This window comes from Dermacentor albipictus, chromosome 7, assembly GCF_038994185.2.
Source record: "Dermacentor albipictus isolate Rhodes 1998 colony chromosome 7, USDA_Dalb.pri_finalv2, whole genome shotgun sequence".
Classification (NCBI taxonomy): domain Eukaryota; kingdom Metazoa; phylum Arthropoda; class Arachnida; order Ixodida; family Ixodidae; genus Dermacentor; species Dermacentor albipictus.
Genome location: NC_091827.1, coordinates 16,517,656 through 16,536,173, shown reverse-complemented (window position 1 = coordinate 16,536,173; position 18,518 = coordinate 16,517,656). Strand labels below are relative to the sequence as shown.

Here is an 18,518-nt window from a genome sequence, read left to right as displayed (position 1 = left end):
ATATATTAGTTGCAAGAAAAGCAAATGATAATGAACGGAAAACCCAACAAACAATGCTCTAATCGATGTAGTGTTACAGAAATAACAACGGAAGTGTCAAAAATTATACAATTGTTAAAGGCAAAGAGGAAAAAAAGAGAACGAACAAAGAGAAAAAAATGTGGCGCAATTTGAACAGTGCAAGAAAAAAAAAAGAATGGGTGATACTTATTAGTTAGGTGACTATGAAACTACAAATATTTATTGGGCAAAATTATCAGAGGTTACCAGACAATATTTTAGCGAAGCTTTGAAACTCTGAAATGTAGGTAGTATTTTAAGCGAAGCAGGAAAACGATTCCAAAGTGTTATGGTAACGAATGTAGATGTTTTTTTACCATAGTTAGTGCGAACTATGGTAACAAAAAATTATAATTAGAAGAGAACCTAGTAGGGTTTGTATTTCTAAGTGAGCTGATTTGAATATATGGAAAGGTCAGCTGGGAATCAAGCAATTTATAAAACATAATTGCTAAATTGTAGTTGAATAATCTTTTTATAGATAAAATATTGTACTGCTCAAGCAGGCCGATAGCATTAGAGCGCGGTGAACTGTGGGTGATGATACGGATTGCTTGATATTGTATATGCTGAACTGAAGCCAAATAACATAGATATGTATTACCCCCAAACGATTAATGTGTAGTTAATGTGTGAATGAGTGAAAGCAAAGCACAAGTAGAAAAATAGTGCCCTGCCTTGATAAGCGCACGGATAGCAAAAGCGCACTTCAGCTTGACATGATTGATGTGCAGGTGATACTTCAGATGGCTGTCTAGGATAACACCTAGAAATGAAACGGAGTCGCTAATCGGAATGGAATGATTACATAAGGTTAACGAAGGATGAATAATTAGTGACTTTTGGTGCGAATGGAATACTAAAAATTTCGTTTTAGATGGATTAATGACCAGATCGTTGTCATTGCACCATTTCATTAGGTGGTCAAGAGTCTTATTTAGTTTGTTTACTAGAGAAGAGATACATTTATCAGCTATAGATATTGGCGGCGAGCTCCACCACTGGAAAATCTGGCGCCACCATTGGCGTGACGTGGCATGAGGGATCACGTGGACACAGCGGCCACGTCGGCTGCTTCGGAAGCGAGCTGAAAACGAAAGTTTAAAGTTCCACCTGCGCCGCGGTTCTGATTAAGTGGTGGGGCTTTACCGCCTTGGGTGTCAACTTGACATCTGAAACTACTATAATAGGTGGTGGCTGCCTTTGGAGGTGTCCAGCGTGGTAGGCTATTGCTCGGTGCCGCAGTGCAGGACGTACGCAACGGAGCCCGGTGTCCGCCTTCCTTATTCACACGTAGCCGAAGGGCAAGGAGCTGCGTGAAGCTTGGCTGGCGAAACTTAGAACCGGCGGACTGTCATCGGCTACAACTCGGATATGCAGCAAGCACACACGCGAGGAATATTTCTGCCACGTCGCCGGGACCAACGTTACCAGACTAGCTTCAGTTGTAAAACTCCCCGCCCGCGCGCTTACAGCCGCTGTCGCCACTTCTGTGACAGCCGCCAGAGGGCAACGCTGTTCCATCGGGCTCCACTGCAGACGCCTCGTCCCAGCCTTGAGCTCGTGCGGACGGGCCGCCGTTGGTGCGTGTTTCACCCTCGCTGGCGTTCCCCTTGTCCGAATTAGTGAGAACACAAGAAAGCGATATCCACCTACAGCAATAAGATTTATCGCCCCAGTTCGTTAATACTGAAAGAAGGGTAAACTGCACGAAAGGAAGAAACGCATACAGCGAAGCGCAGAAGCTGCGTCTCTAAATGTCGTGTGTTTCTTCCTGTCGTCTTAACGTTTCGCGCAGTTTAGGCTCAGGAGCCTGAATATCTGGCCAAAGTGCGTGATTTTAGGATGATCTTCATCCCCACCGAAGCTTGTCACCACGCCAAAGAAGCGCTACAAAAAGAAAGATGAGGTCGGTCTTTGTACACACAAGCCACACACACACACACAAAAAGAAGAAGCCGGATTTTTCACTCTGTCAAGATGCTTAATCAGCGATGCTGAAACGTGCGGCCCCTGTGTTTAGCAGTGGGTTAATCCCGAGGGTTCATTAAAGTATTTCTCAGTTATGAGGTTACACACACAATCGGCTGCGAGAGAGAACGACGTCACTGATGGTATGCCCGCAGTCCGCAGTTGTCGCTTGCGTTCGATGTCTCGAGTTTACTCGGCGGCGTGGTTAGCAGCCATCGCCTGCGATTTGCCGCTTGTGATTCTTTGAAATTAAATTTCTTCAAAATTAAATCTTTCCGTTACGTAAGACCATGAGTGGCTCATACTCCCTTAAGCAATGGCTCATACCCCCGTAAACGCGGCCTCCCCATTACGACGACAGAAGTGAAGCGAAATTCTGCGCTGGAAAGATGAACGGCCATGCAGCCAGCTGTGGAAGACGACGACGAACGCGGGAGCAATGGCACGAGCGCGAGCCGTTGATTTCGCAGAGTGTTCCCGGTCTTCTTTCGTTCGGAGCGTCCACTTTGGGATTCAGCCACAGGGGTGCACGCTTCGCTGTCGGAACATTCCTTACGGAATCTAAACGAATGCCCTGCTAAATTCCTTTTTTGTTTTTTTATTACTCATTCAATATGACCTTGCTGATTTCATTTAACAGGTAATTCTGCGCTATTCAATGCTATTTTAATAGCTATTAGGAAATTTATGCTCCATATTAATTTCGAATAATCCACCCATTTCTTGGCCAATGCCCCATCGTGCGTAGGAGCCACACGCATCACAGGCTACAACAACAACAACTGTTCCCGGTCGACACGAGGAATCGCTCTTTTTCACGCCGAGCGAAGCATCGCATTGCTGGGAGCACAGAAAAAGTGGTGCGCCAAACTGTTGACATCGTTCCGATAGCGGCCTATGCAGCCAGGTACGCAGCACGTCGACATCGTCAGCTGATATTCTTAAGAAACTCGGCGAAGGCTACAGTTCCAAGGATGACATGCTTGCTGAAATTCGCCGCCAACAACGAACCACAGAATACACCAACGCTGCACCGCGTGCTTAGTCCGGCCCGCCCGCGTAGCCGGCGAGTGAGGAAGTGAAGTCGGGCTAAGGTCCCTCTGTCACACACAGAAGCGCCACATTTCCCTCTAGGGTATTTATTTAGAAACTCTATAAAACGGCCATGGCCTCCGAGATTTACCCCCGCGCGCGCCGCGGTAAATCTCGAAGGCCATAAGACGGCGCTTATAGTATACCTATAGTGAACTATATAGATATATATATATATATAGCGGCGCCCATAGAGTTTGTAGGAAACTCTATGGCGGCGCCCTAGCGGTTCCCCCATTTTCGGGCCAGCTTTTCCATGCACCTAGGATCAGGTGGCGTGAGGGATTTGGCGTGACCATTGTACGACATATAGGTGTTCAGTAATTTAGACGCCGCGCGTTTTCGACGTCACCTATTATTCTACACCTCTCTACACGTTTGGGCCGAGTATTGTATGGAGTAAGAAAATGGGGCCTCCCACCCAAATGAAATGGTCCGTCAACATCGGCACCAATCGCGCCGAATCCGCGCGTTTCGGCAGGCCCCGTACACTCTCAAGTTCAACAAATGGCCACAGAGGGCGAAAAATCAATCGAGGCGCGTTTCAGCGTAAGCGCGCAAGTGGAGTTACTGTAATTTGGTCGAATACTTTAATTTGTGCTTTCTCTGCTAGGGGCGCTAAACATGGTGAATTTTTTACTTTACACAAACCATTGACATAAACAATCGAGGTGTCTAAAGATGTTTTGTTACCTCAGGCAAATAGGCAGTTGATTTTTTTTTTAAATTTGATTGTTGAAGCTGCTTTTTAGTCACAGCGTCAAGGTTTTTGTACTTGATTAACCACCGACAGCCGACAGCCTATTGGCATCGATGTGTTTCCTGGCCGTTGGCGTTCGAATACTACGGCGGTAAAACTTTTTCGAAAGCATGCTGGTTTCGTCTGCGAGTCATTACATAAACTTGCTGTAAAAAGGTCTACTCTTGGCAAAAAATAGTGCCTCATTTTGTTTAGGCGTTGATTATCATGATGAATGCGGCGGAGGTTGAGGGAGTACGCTTGAAGGTACGTTTTTATGCCGTTGGTCTCCATAACACCGTAAATACGCAAAGCGATGTCACAGAACACCCGATCATTGTGTGTTCTCCGTCATCGCTTGTTTGCTGTACGCCTACTAATTCTTCATTTCTTCAAGTGTTGTATCCTCCTTTTGTCCTTGTTCTCTTGTGCTTCACTTACAGTATGTCGTTCCGTCAGCTGTAATGCGCATTTGCAAAACCAATACGTTTGATAAGACGCAGTGGTTGTCATAATTTCACTACACATGTATTAAGCTGGCACATATATGGTTCAGATACAGATGCCTGTATGCGGACTTGCACGACGTTGATGCGGAGATTAGGATAATTATGACAGAGGCAGCTGACGGCCGTAAGCTGTTGCATTCTTTCCGCCAAACTACCCGGCCTGGTAGTGCTGTATAAAAGTGACACGCGGTGACAGGGAAATTATTATACTTAGCAGCCGACCGTACGTTTTGTAGCTTAGGTCTTCTTTCTGGTGCGTTTGTGCTACCCTTATTAATGAGCCATTTCTTGTCTATGTTCTTGACTATGTAACCGCGTTTGTGTGGATGCGTAGACGTGTGCTTTTTGTTGTACTTGTAAAATGCAAATAAAATATTTTCAGGCTTACTCAATCTTTGGTGTCGTGTGCGTTTATTCCAGTCGAGGCCATCGTGCCACCTGGAAACCGCATTTTGTCAGTAGCCCTACACGAAATGCAAAAGCTGGAGCGCGGCGGCACAACTCGGCGTAACGGCGGCGTAATAAACGAAAAACAGCTCGGGATGCCCTTAAAAGTCAGTTCAGAGTGTGTCTTAACTCGATATGACTCAGCGCTACATGTATTCTGCGCCTCGATCGTGCTCCCGCCAGTTTGGTTGCTGTGTGGCAAACGTAGCGCCTACTTATTATAGGCGCTACGTTTGCTACATAGCAACTAAACTGGCGGGAGCACGGTCGAGGCGCAGAAGCCAGAAACCCAGTAAAGCCACAGAACAGCTAGTAAAGCGTGTGCAAAACCCCGTTTCCGTTTCCTGTTGTACAGCGCCACCCGTGGTCACATACTTTAGTTCACGACGCCACCGCTACGCTTATTTCCGTAGCACTGTGGAAGGTACAGTTTCCCTTCTCTAAGTTTGTATAGGTGTTCTGTGGTTTCGGTACCAAATTTTTGGTGTGAGCTCGTGTGCTGCTGATTGTTTCTGCCAATTCGAAGACCATTTGCTCCCTACCTCGTGTGCAAAATGACAAGCGTGAGTACTGGTAGAAGCGGTAGTACGCCTTGTCTAAATGCAACACCCTCTCGCCTGTGAGCAAGGCCGGTTAGCATCGTGCAAGCGATCTCGATCGGCGCGATATATAAAGGACTTCGCCGCTCGTTATGGGATACAACACAGAGATCGCTCTCCATCATTGAGGTTCAGAGAAGCTGCCCTCGACAAGCTGAAGAGAACGAAAAATTTCCAGAAAAATAACGTGAAACCGGTCAGACGATTTTACTGCATATATAATGTAAAGGGGAAAAAAGCGATTAGGCAAGTTGATGGCACGCTGGTGTATGTTAGGAACAATGGGGAAACGGAGTCAAGTCGAATCGTTACGCCCCTTCCGAGCAAAAAGGATCGCTTGGCGACAGTACTTAGCGAAAAGGTTGAATTCCAATTTAGCTAAATTTTGATCTAACGAAATGCCGATCTTACCGACCTCTCTTTATCAAGGTTTAACTGTATTGTCATCCAATGGCACCTGTTGCGACACTTATTCGTCAGCTATTTAAGTTTTGAAGGAAGTGCTAAAAATTATTTTCTGATTTCATGCCTTCATTGCTGCGACTATTGTGCCAGCAGTTCTGCCGCTTGCAGTGGAGTTTATTTCGCTAGTGAAGTGTGTGAAAATTCATCTTAAGCAGGCTGCCCTGTACAAAATGTTAACATGCAAGGAGATGTAGAACTCCCCTGCTTGTTTTGATCTTTAGTGGTACCCTCCGCCTGCCCATCACTATTATCCCAAAATCATTTGCAAGGAAACTACAAAGAACGCAATGTTCTCATTCTGCTAGAAGGGCATTAACTCACAGTCAACAGATTGGCAGTCCAGGATTGTGCCTCTCAGCCACTCTGCTCGTATATCAGTGGAGAATACTTATCTTGGAGAGCAGGATAGTGCCAGCCGCTGTCATGACTGTCCAACGCCCGCTCAACATCTGTGTATTGGATAGAGCTGGCGTCTGTACCTTCATAGTCAAGCTTGTAGCTTTCCCAGTTTGGGAAGTGGTCCTAAATTAAGTTCTTCTCATCGCCATGTAATGACAATGATTGTAGAGCTCTGCTTGTCCTCATTTTGACTGTATGGTGCTGATATCCTTTTGATTCAAGTTAGCGTAAGGCCTGTAATGAGACAGCCAAAATATAAGTTTTAGAAAAACTGGACGAAGAAGCTAAAGTCTTGTTTTAGTAAAAAGCGGTGGCTCATTCCATCTGCATATTCTCTACGCTGATTTCAGGTACACTTTTAGGCAGGCTTTTTGTAGCTTGAGTAGCATCCATGACACCTTTTGTGCAATTAGTTCTGCAGACTTGCTGTTATTAAGTATGCTAATTCTTTAATTAAATCAGATATTCTGTCATTCCTGAAGGGGAAAGGGTACGAAATATGACCATGGCCATTGCTAGGACCAATTTTCAAGCAAATCAACCATAGTACTGAGAGAGTTCATGGCGAACGCTGTCCCTCTTCTTAGTTTTCTTAGAATGATGGTTATGCTTGCGCAAGAAGCAGCAAAACTCTTAACTATCCTATGCCCCTGAAAGGCGTGTAGTTTGAGTCTGCTGAGTCGATAAGAGCTCAATTAAAGGAAATGCTGGACAGGTCTATGTGTGTTACAGAGTTGTTTGAAAGCTTAATTCAACAGATAAAATTTTATGTTCTGATCACGTCCTCAATGTACCACTGCGATCTGCCCAGTCTTCCATAGCAGTCATGATGCTTAATCTTGATAAACAAGCACAAGCTCCATCATTTATATTGTTCGAAGCTTGAGCTTGAACGCTTGCATGGTGTGCAGAATGGCGGCTCAGTAGGTGCTCCCTTCCATGTTTTCCAAAATTGCTCAACGAACTGTGCCATGACAGCATCCTCTCATCACTATGGACTTCGGAACTGAAATGTCTGTCTCTTCTTTGTGATAGAGAAAGCCTTTTCAGTTGCTTACCATTAGCGAAATGGGCTGGTGTAACTACTTCTATTTTCTCTGGTGACGAGGACATTTAAGTGAGAGGCCTGCATTTCATTACTGCCTTTACCTTATACAACACTATCCCAAATTCTTGAGGCATCAGTTTTACCTTGCTGAGAACCTTCTCGGAGGCTGGAACTGCAGTTCTTAACATCCTCTCCCAAAAGCCTCCCTACCATGCTGCCTTTTCTGCAATAAGCTTCCACTCAAACCTCCTTTGAGAGCATTACTGTTGAACAGTACACTTGTTTTGTGAGCGTTGCATCGAATTTCTGACACTGCTGGCGAACGAAATGCTGCCATTAGAATGGTGATCCTCTTGTGCAATGCAGCGTGACTGTAGAATTGGTTCAAAAAGGTTAGACCTATTTTATGCTTTGAGGGAGCTAATCATGAGCTTCACCAACCTGGATTCTAGCAATGTACCAAGAAAGTTGCAGTCTCGGTGGCAGTATCTTCTTTATATTTGGTACTCTTGATTTGGCCATTACACAAGCTGCGGACATGCGCTCATGTTCAAAATGCCTGAAAAAATGTGCAGGCTCCAAAGTATTCTAGTTGGTATTAAAAAAACATGTGCACTTGAATGGTTTCATTTTCTTGGTCAGCATCCACCCAACAAGGGACGGCCTGAGCACGAATGCGATGCAGCTCTGAGCACCAGTTTTCCCACTTTCTACAGTTCTTGCGGCTTGCTGTCTCAACCAATCTTTCATTGTCACAGCTCTTATAACAGTAGCTTCGCTTAAATACTGGAATGTGCAGTCATTCCAAGGGGGTCAAATATTCTTGATACCGTCTACAGAACCGACCTCTTGCATGGCTTGCGTTCTGTCTGGAGAAACCTAAGTGCAGATCTTGAGGCAATTGTGAAAACTTGTGTCACAGGGTCCCATATTATTTCGAGCAGGAATGGCGGTTTCATTGGCTGCAGCAATTAGCTCATGGTGAGACTGTGATGGCCATTTCCTCAGCCACGTACCCATCTATTCAGTCGGGGCGCTGACTTTTCTGTAGGGTTGTTGTGCTTCTTCCTCTTGCAGGTCTAATGCGGAGGCCAAGTACATGGAAAGATTGAGTTAATTGCCTGACTGTCGCTTATAGTAGGCCTTACACAGATATCATGTGTTGCCACAGAATGACATTTAGCATGAATAGGCTTCTTGCAGTCCCAAAGAGCTGTCTGCTTATTCTCAACTTACTGCACAGTATCTCTTTCTTCTTTCTTGATATTCGATTGTAGCAAGGCTTCTAAAGTGATAGTTTTCTTTGCCTCTTCCCCCACTGTGCAGTTTGTCAGTTTCTGTCCATTTATGGTCAGCTTGGCTCACTGGATGTCTCGTTGTCACTAGAAATAAAATAAACAAGAACGTTCATTGGTTAGATTAAAAGTGTGCCCCCAGCAACAGAAGCTCGATGCTCTACCCATTAAACTATGGTCGCATACTTAAAAAGGGGACAATAAACTCATGCAAGTCAGCATTTGCGTGTCACATAGCAACACTTTATAAAACATCAGTGCGCATATCTTCATGATGGCGATGAAGGAAAAAGGTATGGGATGCGGGCGTGTCTGAAATTACACTCTAATGTGGTAAGTTTTTTTTTTTTTAACGGTCCTAATAACACTTGTAAAGCTGCGTACTTGCTGGCCAATATCCCATAGTAGGTATAAGCCATTCTTGGGGCAACAAGACATTTGCTGCACGTCTCTCATTATACTGTTATGCTTTCGCACGTTTCTGCAAAGTCAAGGTTAAGCACTTTGTGTCTTATGATTGAGGAAGTCTTTATCCTGTATAAGTGTACCGCTTTCTGTGTAAGGTCTTATGGGGGTTGAGGAGTACTTTCGTCACTGAAATTTGCAGTCGTCTCTTGTAATGCACAAGCTATCGCTTTCAAAGATATCAAGCTACGGTTCGATCTGCCAAGATCTTTCTTTAAATATCGGCAGTCAAAGCAGTTTGGTATGAGAGGAGCAACAAAGTCAGTCGGAAGATCAGGTCCTTTTTAAGCATTTATTCGGTGACACAAGTGAGGTCTATATGCTGACTCTTCAAAGATCATCCATACTCTTGTAATTGTTGACTCACTACATACGACAGCGTGATGTGCAATGTAATAAATATAAGACATGGCGCACCACTTCTTTACAGTCTACCTTCAGCAAGGCATGCCCTCATATAAATTTTAATGGTAGAGCCATATTCCGCTGCAAAATCCCTATTAAACTCGCTTTAAAGCTTCTCTTTGCTGTCTAGCTACTCACAATCTTCTTTCCATGAGAAGGCTACCTCATAGCGACCACCGTCAAATCCAACATTGCTTTGAAACAGTTCAAGGACTGATGAAAGCATTCAGTTTTTCTAAACTGTCCTTTTCTGCCAAAATTCCCATGCTCTCAAATTCTCAGAACTTTTACCGTGCTTGCCGTCGGCACCCGGCGCACTTGGGCCGTCAGCATCCGCGACACCGCAACCGTCAGTCTTGACCCATCTGTGCGACCCCAGCACCTTTTCTAGTACGGCACCAACAGAGTAAACATCAAAGAATAGCTTGGCATATACGAACGCGTCGCTGCACACAACCGATGGGACCCGACAGTGATGCTCGCAAGGCCTGGTCGTCTGTCAGCATGGTAGGACGGCCAAGGACAAGCCCGCTGCAGAGTTCCGTCTTTTGCTATACCCAGCACCTCCACCAAAAATGAAACGGACAGAGATATAAGGTTGGATGGATGGATGTGTGTTGTTTAGTGGCACAAGGGCCAGGTGTGGCCAAAGAGCGCCAGAGAGATATAAGGTTAAATGGAACCGTGATTACTCTGCAGAAGATATGGCCGGTAAAATCAGTATGGCCGAACGTTAGGTTAGCCCCACTCCGTCGTCTCTCACGTCTTGTTGGTGAACGTCGTCTTTGTCCCTCCTGTGGCACCGCGACATAATGTTCCATAATTTTACAGCATATACACGTCACCAATATTGGTTGGTAGTTTTCAGCCATGTTTTTGTTGACGTCATTGAAGATCGGTATGACGGGCAGTTTCTAATCTTGTGGAATCTGACCAGTCAATAAAGATTGATGAAAAACATGGAATAAAAACATGCTCAGAGACAGTATTCTTTAGTAATTTAGAGTTAATATTGTCAGTACCTGTTGATGATGGAACTTTCCAATTGTTAAAGAGTACCGAGAAATACCATCAGTAAACAGCCTTATACCGTGATGTATGCAAAAGGTTGACCGCTATTTTAAAAGTTGGGTTCTTTTCATCCCGAATGCCTTATGCGCATAAACAGGTGTCAGCTACATTAATTGCCTATTTCAGTTAAAATTACACTATAAGGTTTTGTGCCGAATTTCCCTTGAATAATCTAAATGAAAGAAAGATTGACGTAGGTTCGACACTGCGCCAGAAGTGCTAGTTGCTGTGCAAAATCAGCTTCTTGCTGATGCTAAGATCTGCGCCAGAAAGTCAAATGGCTGTTCCATCACTGCACAAAGTATTTTACATTTTCTCGTCAATGCAGCATAAACTGTGCTCCACTGCCTCAACTATTCTCTAGCACTCCAACTGGTGCCCTAAAGGACTGCTTCATGGTTTCAATTGAAAGTTGTAGTGAACGGATGGGTTCCGCAAGCAATAAGTGACTCATTGTAAAAACAGTCGGTGCCATTCGGAGAGATGTGTACCATATCATCGAATGAAGGCTGCTGCAGGCCACTGTGGAACATTTATTAGCTTGGCTCTTGGTCTTGAACAACAACATATCCTCCGTGAAACTGCCAGTCAAGTATTTGCAGTGTATACTATTATTTGCCATACAGCTTATTGTGTGTCCACCCATTCATTACCAAATACACCTGCTTCCAACACTGTGGGTGCATCCCCTAAACATGCAAAATCATCATCCTGTCTGACTGACTCAAATTTGCAGCAACAGGTTAGAGCATGTGATCTGTTGGCACTCTAAACAATACCTAGATGAAGACATGCTGTTTGGAGTCCAGCATGGTTTTATGGAAGGCTTTAACTGTCACTCAGCTTATTGCCTCATATAACAACTTAGCAGTTAATAACAGGGAACAAATAGAGGCAGTACTTTTTTAGACTTTTCCATCGCCTTTGATTAAGTGCCTGAACTTAAAGCTCCATGAAGGTTTACGCAGTCAAATAGACACCAAATCTGCATTTTATCAAAGCCTATATTGAAAACCGTGTTCAGTACATCAAAGTCGGCAATCGTATTTGAGGCATTTCCTTTTACGACAGGTGTAGCATAGGATAGGGGTCATTCTTGGGACCTTCTCTGTTCCTAATAGTCAATTACATAGCAAATATGGTTGGATGTATTGTGCACAGTAGTTAAATCACAAGCTGATGAAACTAAGATCAGCAATAACCTTGATAATATTCGCCACTGGTGTGAAGGGTAGGAAATGAGCTTGAACATTAATTAGTTCTGTGTTATGAAGATAAGCAGCAAGAAGACACCTTTACGCCTATTGGTAACAACACCTAACAATTTCTACTTAGTAGTACCTCGAGGTAATTCTAACAGAACACATGAGGTGGGACAAGCATATTAAAAGCATTTTCATGAGCGCTCTCAGAAGTTTATGGACTTTTGTCACAGTTTCAAAGGAGCCCCCATACAGGTAAATGTATAGGGGCGTTCGCTATGCTGTCAGACCTAGCTATGAATATGCATAAGCTTTGCGGGATCCATGTGCCAATAAAATATTGTTAAATTAGAATTATTACAGCAAATAGAAGTTAGGTTCATCTGCAAATGCTGCAGAAAAACTGATAGTGTGTTGCAGATGCTGAGTACTCCATCTTGAATAGCTACAGGGAAGACGCGCTAGATCGGCTACAACTGCATTTAGCGTACAACAGAGTCCAGCTTATGAAATAATTTTACCTGTGTACTGCTTCTTGTGCCAGCATTTGTCAGTACCACAGTAGAATTATACAGGACCTATGTGCTGTGAATAATGCTTATAGATACGCAGGGTGTCTACCAAGTTGACATTTCCAAATTCCCCGAGTTTTCCAGGTTTTCCCTGAGCACCTTTGCAAAATACCCTGAATGAGCCAGAACTTTGTTTTATGTCAAGGCAGGCTGACACCATGTTGCTTAGTGTTGTCACTCTAGTAAGCATGTTGAAACAAAAAAGTAACTAAATCCAGGCAGGCTGACACCATGTTGATCAGTGCTGTCACTCTCTAGTAAGCATGTTGAAACAAAAAATGACTAAATCCAGTTTGAATAGCAAGGAGTGATATCTATTTTATTTAAAAAGAAAATAGAGGGCATAGCGAAAAAAATGGCAAAACCGATTCCAAATTGTGTCGAACATCTTCAAATACGCGTGAAAAGGAGATGCATGCATAAGTAAATCGTTTTGAATATGAGCTATTTCTATCAACTGATAGCAAGCTTATCGGTATGAGGCCTGAACTTTGTCACGACTAAGATTCTCTCTGCAGCTGGAAATTCAACCTCAACTGTCCGACATACTCTCAGTACATACACAACATCTCAGTGTTGGTTTTCACTGCTTTAAAGAGTTTATTTTGGTTTCAATGAGGGACACCTACATCTCGGTGTCAGCCAACACTGTTTTTTGAGCTCAAGCTCCTTCAAAGAGGCGGCGGCACGCTTCCTTTCCCGTTAATTCCTCCGTGCGTCGGTCCTTTCTGTTCTCATCCTCCTCCTGCCACGCGTTCACCCCATGGATCATTTGAAGCATCGTCTTGGTCAGTTGTACAGTCAACGTCCGATTTTTCGGATTCCCTAGGGGCCGCAAAAACATCCGAAAAATCGGGCAGTCCGAAAAAATGAGTGCATGCCTTTAACTGCCTTTAAGGGCTAAAATTGCCACAGGCACGCCCGGAAAAGCTCTTAAGGCTTGCCAGTACACTCATTAGGCATATCGGTGCTCGTACTGTAACAAGAGATGGGGTGCACGCGTGTATAATTAAGGAATACATACTGTGTCCCATGACAATTGCCCCTTCCCACGTTTCTCCTTCACCGCATAACACTGCTGTAGTAAGGCAAAGCTAACTTTCGGAGACGCATTACGCAACGCATTGTGCTCTGCGAGCTTCGAAGCCAATCGCGAGGATTACAAAGGCGGAGTCGGTGCCGTTGCTGACAACGGCGAATTCTTTCAATGAAAAACACAGCACCGCACGGCAAGAAGCTTAATAGCGAACGTAGAAGCAGTTAGGCCTAACGTTGCCGCGGTGATGGCTACGGCTGCCAGCGGATCTGCGTGCAAGAGTGCTGGTTCGAGGCGGCGAGATAATCAAAATGGCGACAGTGGTGGCTTTGATTAATGTCATTTGAGACATGCAGTCAGGGCAATAGACATTGACTATATGGGGTACGTGGTGGTGCCGCAAAGCCGTGCGAATTATAGGGCATGTTCGAAAAATCGGACGCCTGGAAAATCGGTCGTTAACTACTCTGGCAATACCACGTGCTGATGACACGGCGTCAATGACGATACGTTGCAATTCCTCTGTTACTGGAGCCAGCATTAACACGACTTTCATTTCCTTTCAATAAAGTCACAGCTAATTTTCCCTGATAAAAGCACAAGTTCCCTGAGAATTCCCGGTTGGTAGACACCCTGAGATAGTAATTTTTTTCTCAGACTAAGAATGGAATGAATAGTCTAAGAGTGTTGTTGAAAGTAGATATGTTGTCATATTTGTGATTTGTATTGTTTGGCTATAATGTTGTTTTCCAATGTTTGTGTTTTTGTCCGTTGATTACATTTTTTGTACATTCATTCCTCCTTGGACTCAAATGAGTCGGCAGCATTTATAAATAAATTTCATAAATGTAACTATCTAGCACAACAGACAATACCGTGAAACCTAGTTTGAGATGAAGTGCTGCTGTTCTTAATTTGGTCATCAGGCCCATGATGGTATTACTGAATCTTTCGGCTGTCGAACTTGACTGCAATGGCAGCTTGCACTAATACCATGCTCCTAGTCTTCTCACTATATCTTAGTTAAAAAATGTTTTAAGCAAAACTTTGCGCAAATTTCACAAACTTGGCCATTGAGCAATCATAAAAATATATTCATGTTTTCCAAATCGATATGGTTGACCTGCTGTGCTCTGATTTGATGTTAAATCACTACCAAGACATTGAATGAAGAAAAGGCTGATCTTTACCACTACTATGTAATTTCATTTCTTCGGCATTTTATAATTAGCTTTCTATATATAAGTGAACACCATTACTCAGGTGAACTGTTTTGTTTTCTTGGTGCAGCATTGAAGCATACCAGCTACCCAGCAAATCCAGATGGTGCACTTACATGAAGGATACCACCACCGCTGCAACTCCTGTGTCTTTGAGATGGATAGACTGATCTGAAGTGCTCACCAGGATCCATGCAGGCCAGCGTGTGTTTGAATTCCATTTGTGCCCTCAGAGCTTCTCGCGAACGTTCAAGCTGAACACTGCACATTCCTGCACTCGCACAGCCAAAAGGCCATTTCAGTGTCCTTCACGCTCTCAGATCTTCTCACAAGAAAGTTATTCTAAAGCAACACCTGTGCATCCACAGAGGTGAGATGCCATTTCATTGCCATTTATGCGCTAAAAGCTTCACGGTGAAGTCTACATTGAAGGAACACCTGTGCATTCACACAGGAGAGAAGCCATTTCAGTGCCCTTCATGCCCTCGAAGGTTCAAACAAAAGAGTACTCTCAATCGACACCTGCACATCCACACAGATGAGAGGCCATTTCAATGCCCTTTTTGCCCTCAAGGTTTCTCACGAAAGAGTATTCTGAACCAACACCTGCACACCCACACAGGCAAGAAGCCATTTCAATGCCCTTCATGCCCTCAAAGCTTCTCACTGAAAAATTCTCTGAACCAGCACCTGCGCACCCACACAGGAGAGAAGCCATTCCATTGCCCTTCGTGCCCGCAGACATTCTCACAAAAGAGTAATCTGAACCAGCACCTGCGCACCCACACAGGAGAGAAGCCATTCCATTGCCCTTCGTGCCCGCAGACATTCTCACAAAAGAGTAATCTGAACCAGCACCTGCGTACCCACACAGGAGAGAAGCCATTCCATTGCCCTTTGTGCCCGCAGAGCTTCTCACACAAGAGTAATCTGAACCAGCACCTGCGCACCCACACAGGTGAGAGGCCATTTCAATGCCCTTCGTGCCCTCAAAGCTTCTCACAAAAGAGTAATCTGAACCAACATCTGTGCACTCACACAGGTGAGAGGCCATATCAGTGCCTTGCATGCCCTATGAGCTTCTCACAGAAAAGTGCTCTGAACCGGCACCTGCGCACCCACACAGGCGAGAAACTATTTCAATGCCCTTCATGCCCTCAGAGCTTCTCACTGAAATATTCTCTGAACCAGCACCTGCACACCCACACAGGAGAGAAGCCATTCCATTGCCCTTCGTGCCCGCAGAGATTCTCACAAAAGAGTAATCTGAACCAGCACCTGCGCACCCACACAGGCGAGAAACCATTTCAATGCCCTTCATGCCCTCAGAGCTTCTCACAAAAGGGTCATCTGAACCGTCACCTGCGCACCCACACAGGAGAGAAGCCATTTCAATGCCCTTCGTGCCCTCAGAGCTTCTCACTGAAATATTCTCTGAACCAGCACCTGCGCACCCACACAGAAGAGAAGCCATTTCAATGCCCTTCGTGCCCTCAGAGCTTCTCACAAAAGAGTACTCTGAACCAACATCTGTGCACTCACACAGGTGAGAGGCCATTTCAATGCCCTTCGTGCCCTCGGAGCTTCTCACGAAAGAGTACTCTGAACCAACATCTGTGCACTCACACAGGTGAGAGGCCATATCAGTGCCTTGCATGCCCTATGAGCTTCTCACAGAAGAGTGCTCTGAACCGGCACCTGCGCACCCACACAGGCGAGAAACCATTTCAATGCCCTTCATGCCCTCAGAGCTTCTCACTGAAAATTTCTCTGAACCAGCACCTGCGCACCCACACAGGAGAGAAGCCATACCAATGCCCTTCGTGCCCTCAGAGCTTCTCACAGAAAACTTCTCTGAACCAGCACCTGCACACCCACACAGGAGAGAAGCCATTCCATTGCCCTGCGTGCCCTCGGAGCTTCTCACAAAAGGGTCATCTGAACCAGCACCTGCGTACCCACACAGGAGAGAAGCTATATCAGTGCCCTTTATGCCCTCAAAGCTTCTCACAAAAGTCAACATGGAAGGTTCACCTGCACTACCACTGATGTGAGAGGCTCTTTCAGAGCCCTTCGTGTCGTGAGAACTTCTTGTGGAAGTCTGCGTTAAACCAGCAGCCACGCATCCACACAGGCGGGCGGTCATTTCAGTGCCCTGCATGCCCTCAGCAATCCTCAAAAGTCCTTACTGAAGGACCACCTGTGCATCCACTCAGCGAGAGGCCATGTCAGTGTTCATGTACTCGGATGTACTCATGGAAGTTCGCACTGAACTTCACTTCCACTAATGTGAGAGGCTGTTTCAGGGTCCTTCATGTCCTGAGAACTTGTGGAAGTCTGCACTGAACCAACACCTGCTCGTCCATACAGTCTGTAGTGAAGGATCACCTGTGTATCCACTCGGGGAGACGCCATGTCAGGGCTCTTCATGTCCTCAGTTACTTGCAGAAGTTCACACTGAATTGACACATGCACAACCCACATATGCGAGAGACCGTTTCAGTGCCACTTCTACCGCCAAACCTTCGGACATAACAGCCACCTCAATAGGCACCTCAATAGTGCACGTGACATGTGCGGTGCAGCAGCGCTGAGTTGTGTGCACTCCTCATTGTTCTTTCTAGCTTTTCATGTTTTCCTTAGTTTTTTCATGGAAACTCAGCATGTGTACATGTGTAGTTCTACACTAGGATAAACATAGTAAGTCATCACTTTTCATTACGTTTAAGCTTTTTGTTGCAGACAATTTCTGCATTGAAATGTTTAACTGCTCATTACTAAACCAGTTGTGAGAGTTCGTTTTGTGCACTAAATAAAATTTGGGATTGGGTTTTAATTATTGATATTTCAATACTTGCACTAATAGCATGTAATGTTTCATTCGCATTTATTGTGCTGAACACTCAAAAGAGAATTTGAGTGGCTATTTACTATTGCTATGTAATGCAGTTAAAACAACCTTTTCTCAGGAATTGAAAGTATGCAGTTATGTGCTTTTTGATTCCTGCTATGATTCAATTGGTTTCAGTGACGTAAATGTACTGGTATGAATTTTTTTTTGCTCGTAAAGATCTGTGCAGACGTTTGAGAACCTTGAAAATTGCTTCATAATAAAACATTGTTCTCATGAATTGAAAGCCCTTTAATTTTTATGCATTCTTAGCCCTTTCAGTGTTGTTTCTTCCCCCCCAGATAACATACAAGAAATACATGGATAATGGCACATGCACTCTTAGTATGGTCCTCACACTCGTTTTCATTTTCTATAACCTACTTAACAGACATTTGTTAAATTAGAAAGCCAGTCATTCTAGATGCACTCTTTGACCAAGTGGTCACTGTAGTTGGGTGCATAACAAAAAGGCAAGCAATGGAGATAAACACGACCTAGTGCTCACCTTAACCGAATGTGTTTGCATGAGAGTCAGCTTAGCTTCCCTCAGCTGTCCAGTCAGGCTATTCATTCTGAACTCAAGTAGATGTTTCAAAAGCCAGCAATATGGGCATAGCTCACATTTCTGTCATGGGAAACTCAATGTGCAAAGTGCTGATAACATCAATATAAGTTGGAGAACTGTGCGATTCACAAAGTGCCACGACTACAGCAGTACCCATGCAGCCTATTCTGGATCATGTGCAATATAAAAAAGGACAAGGTAATCTCGGTAGAGCTTAAAAATAATTGTCTCGTAGTGCATAGAGGACATGCAGTTTTCAGGTGTTTACTAGAGCGATGCAATTCACTGGTGCTGGTATGCGCTATCTCTGGTTGATGCGAGATGTTAGTATAGCCTTGCTGACCCGACCCTGTCCTGCTGCAAATGTATGGCTTGGTACAAGGAATATTTGACAAAAACTGTGCTGGAAATACAGCCACCTTCTCTGGCTCCCGACTCTCCAGTGCTACACCCGAGCCCATGGAG

At 44.6% G+C, this 18,518-nt stretch overlaps 1 protein-coding gene across 1 annotated transcript; it reads left to right on the top strand.

Annotated features, from left to right (window-relative positions):
* Positions 1–5,143: 5,143 nt before the first annotated feature.
* Positions 5,144–17,431, top strand: LOC135914403 (zinc finger protein 84-like). Its single transcript, XM_065447240.2, has 2 exons — positions 5,144–5,381; positions 14,666–17,431. The coding sequence occupies exon 2, from the start codon at positions 14,971–14,973 to the stop codon at positions 16,642–16,644; it is 1,674 nt and encodes a 557-aa protein (XP_065303312.2). The 5' UTR covers positions 5,144–5,381; positions 14,666–14,970; the 3' UTR covers positions 16,645–17,431.
* Positions 17,432–18,518: the final 1,087 nt, after the last annotated feature.

What these genes read in the sequence shown, in the direction of transcription:
- LOC135914403 (XM_065447240.2), top strand. Translation starts at nt 14,971, where the DNA reads ATGCCATTTCATTGCCATTTATGCGCTAAAAGCTTCACGGTGAAGTCT.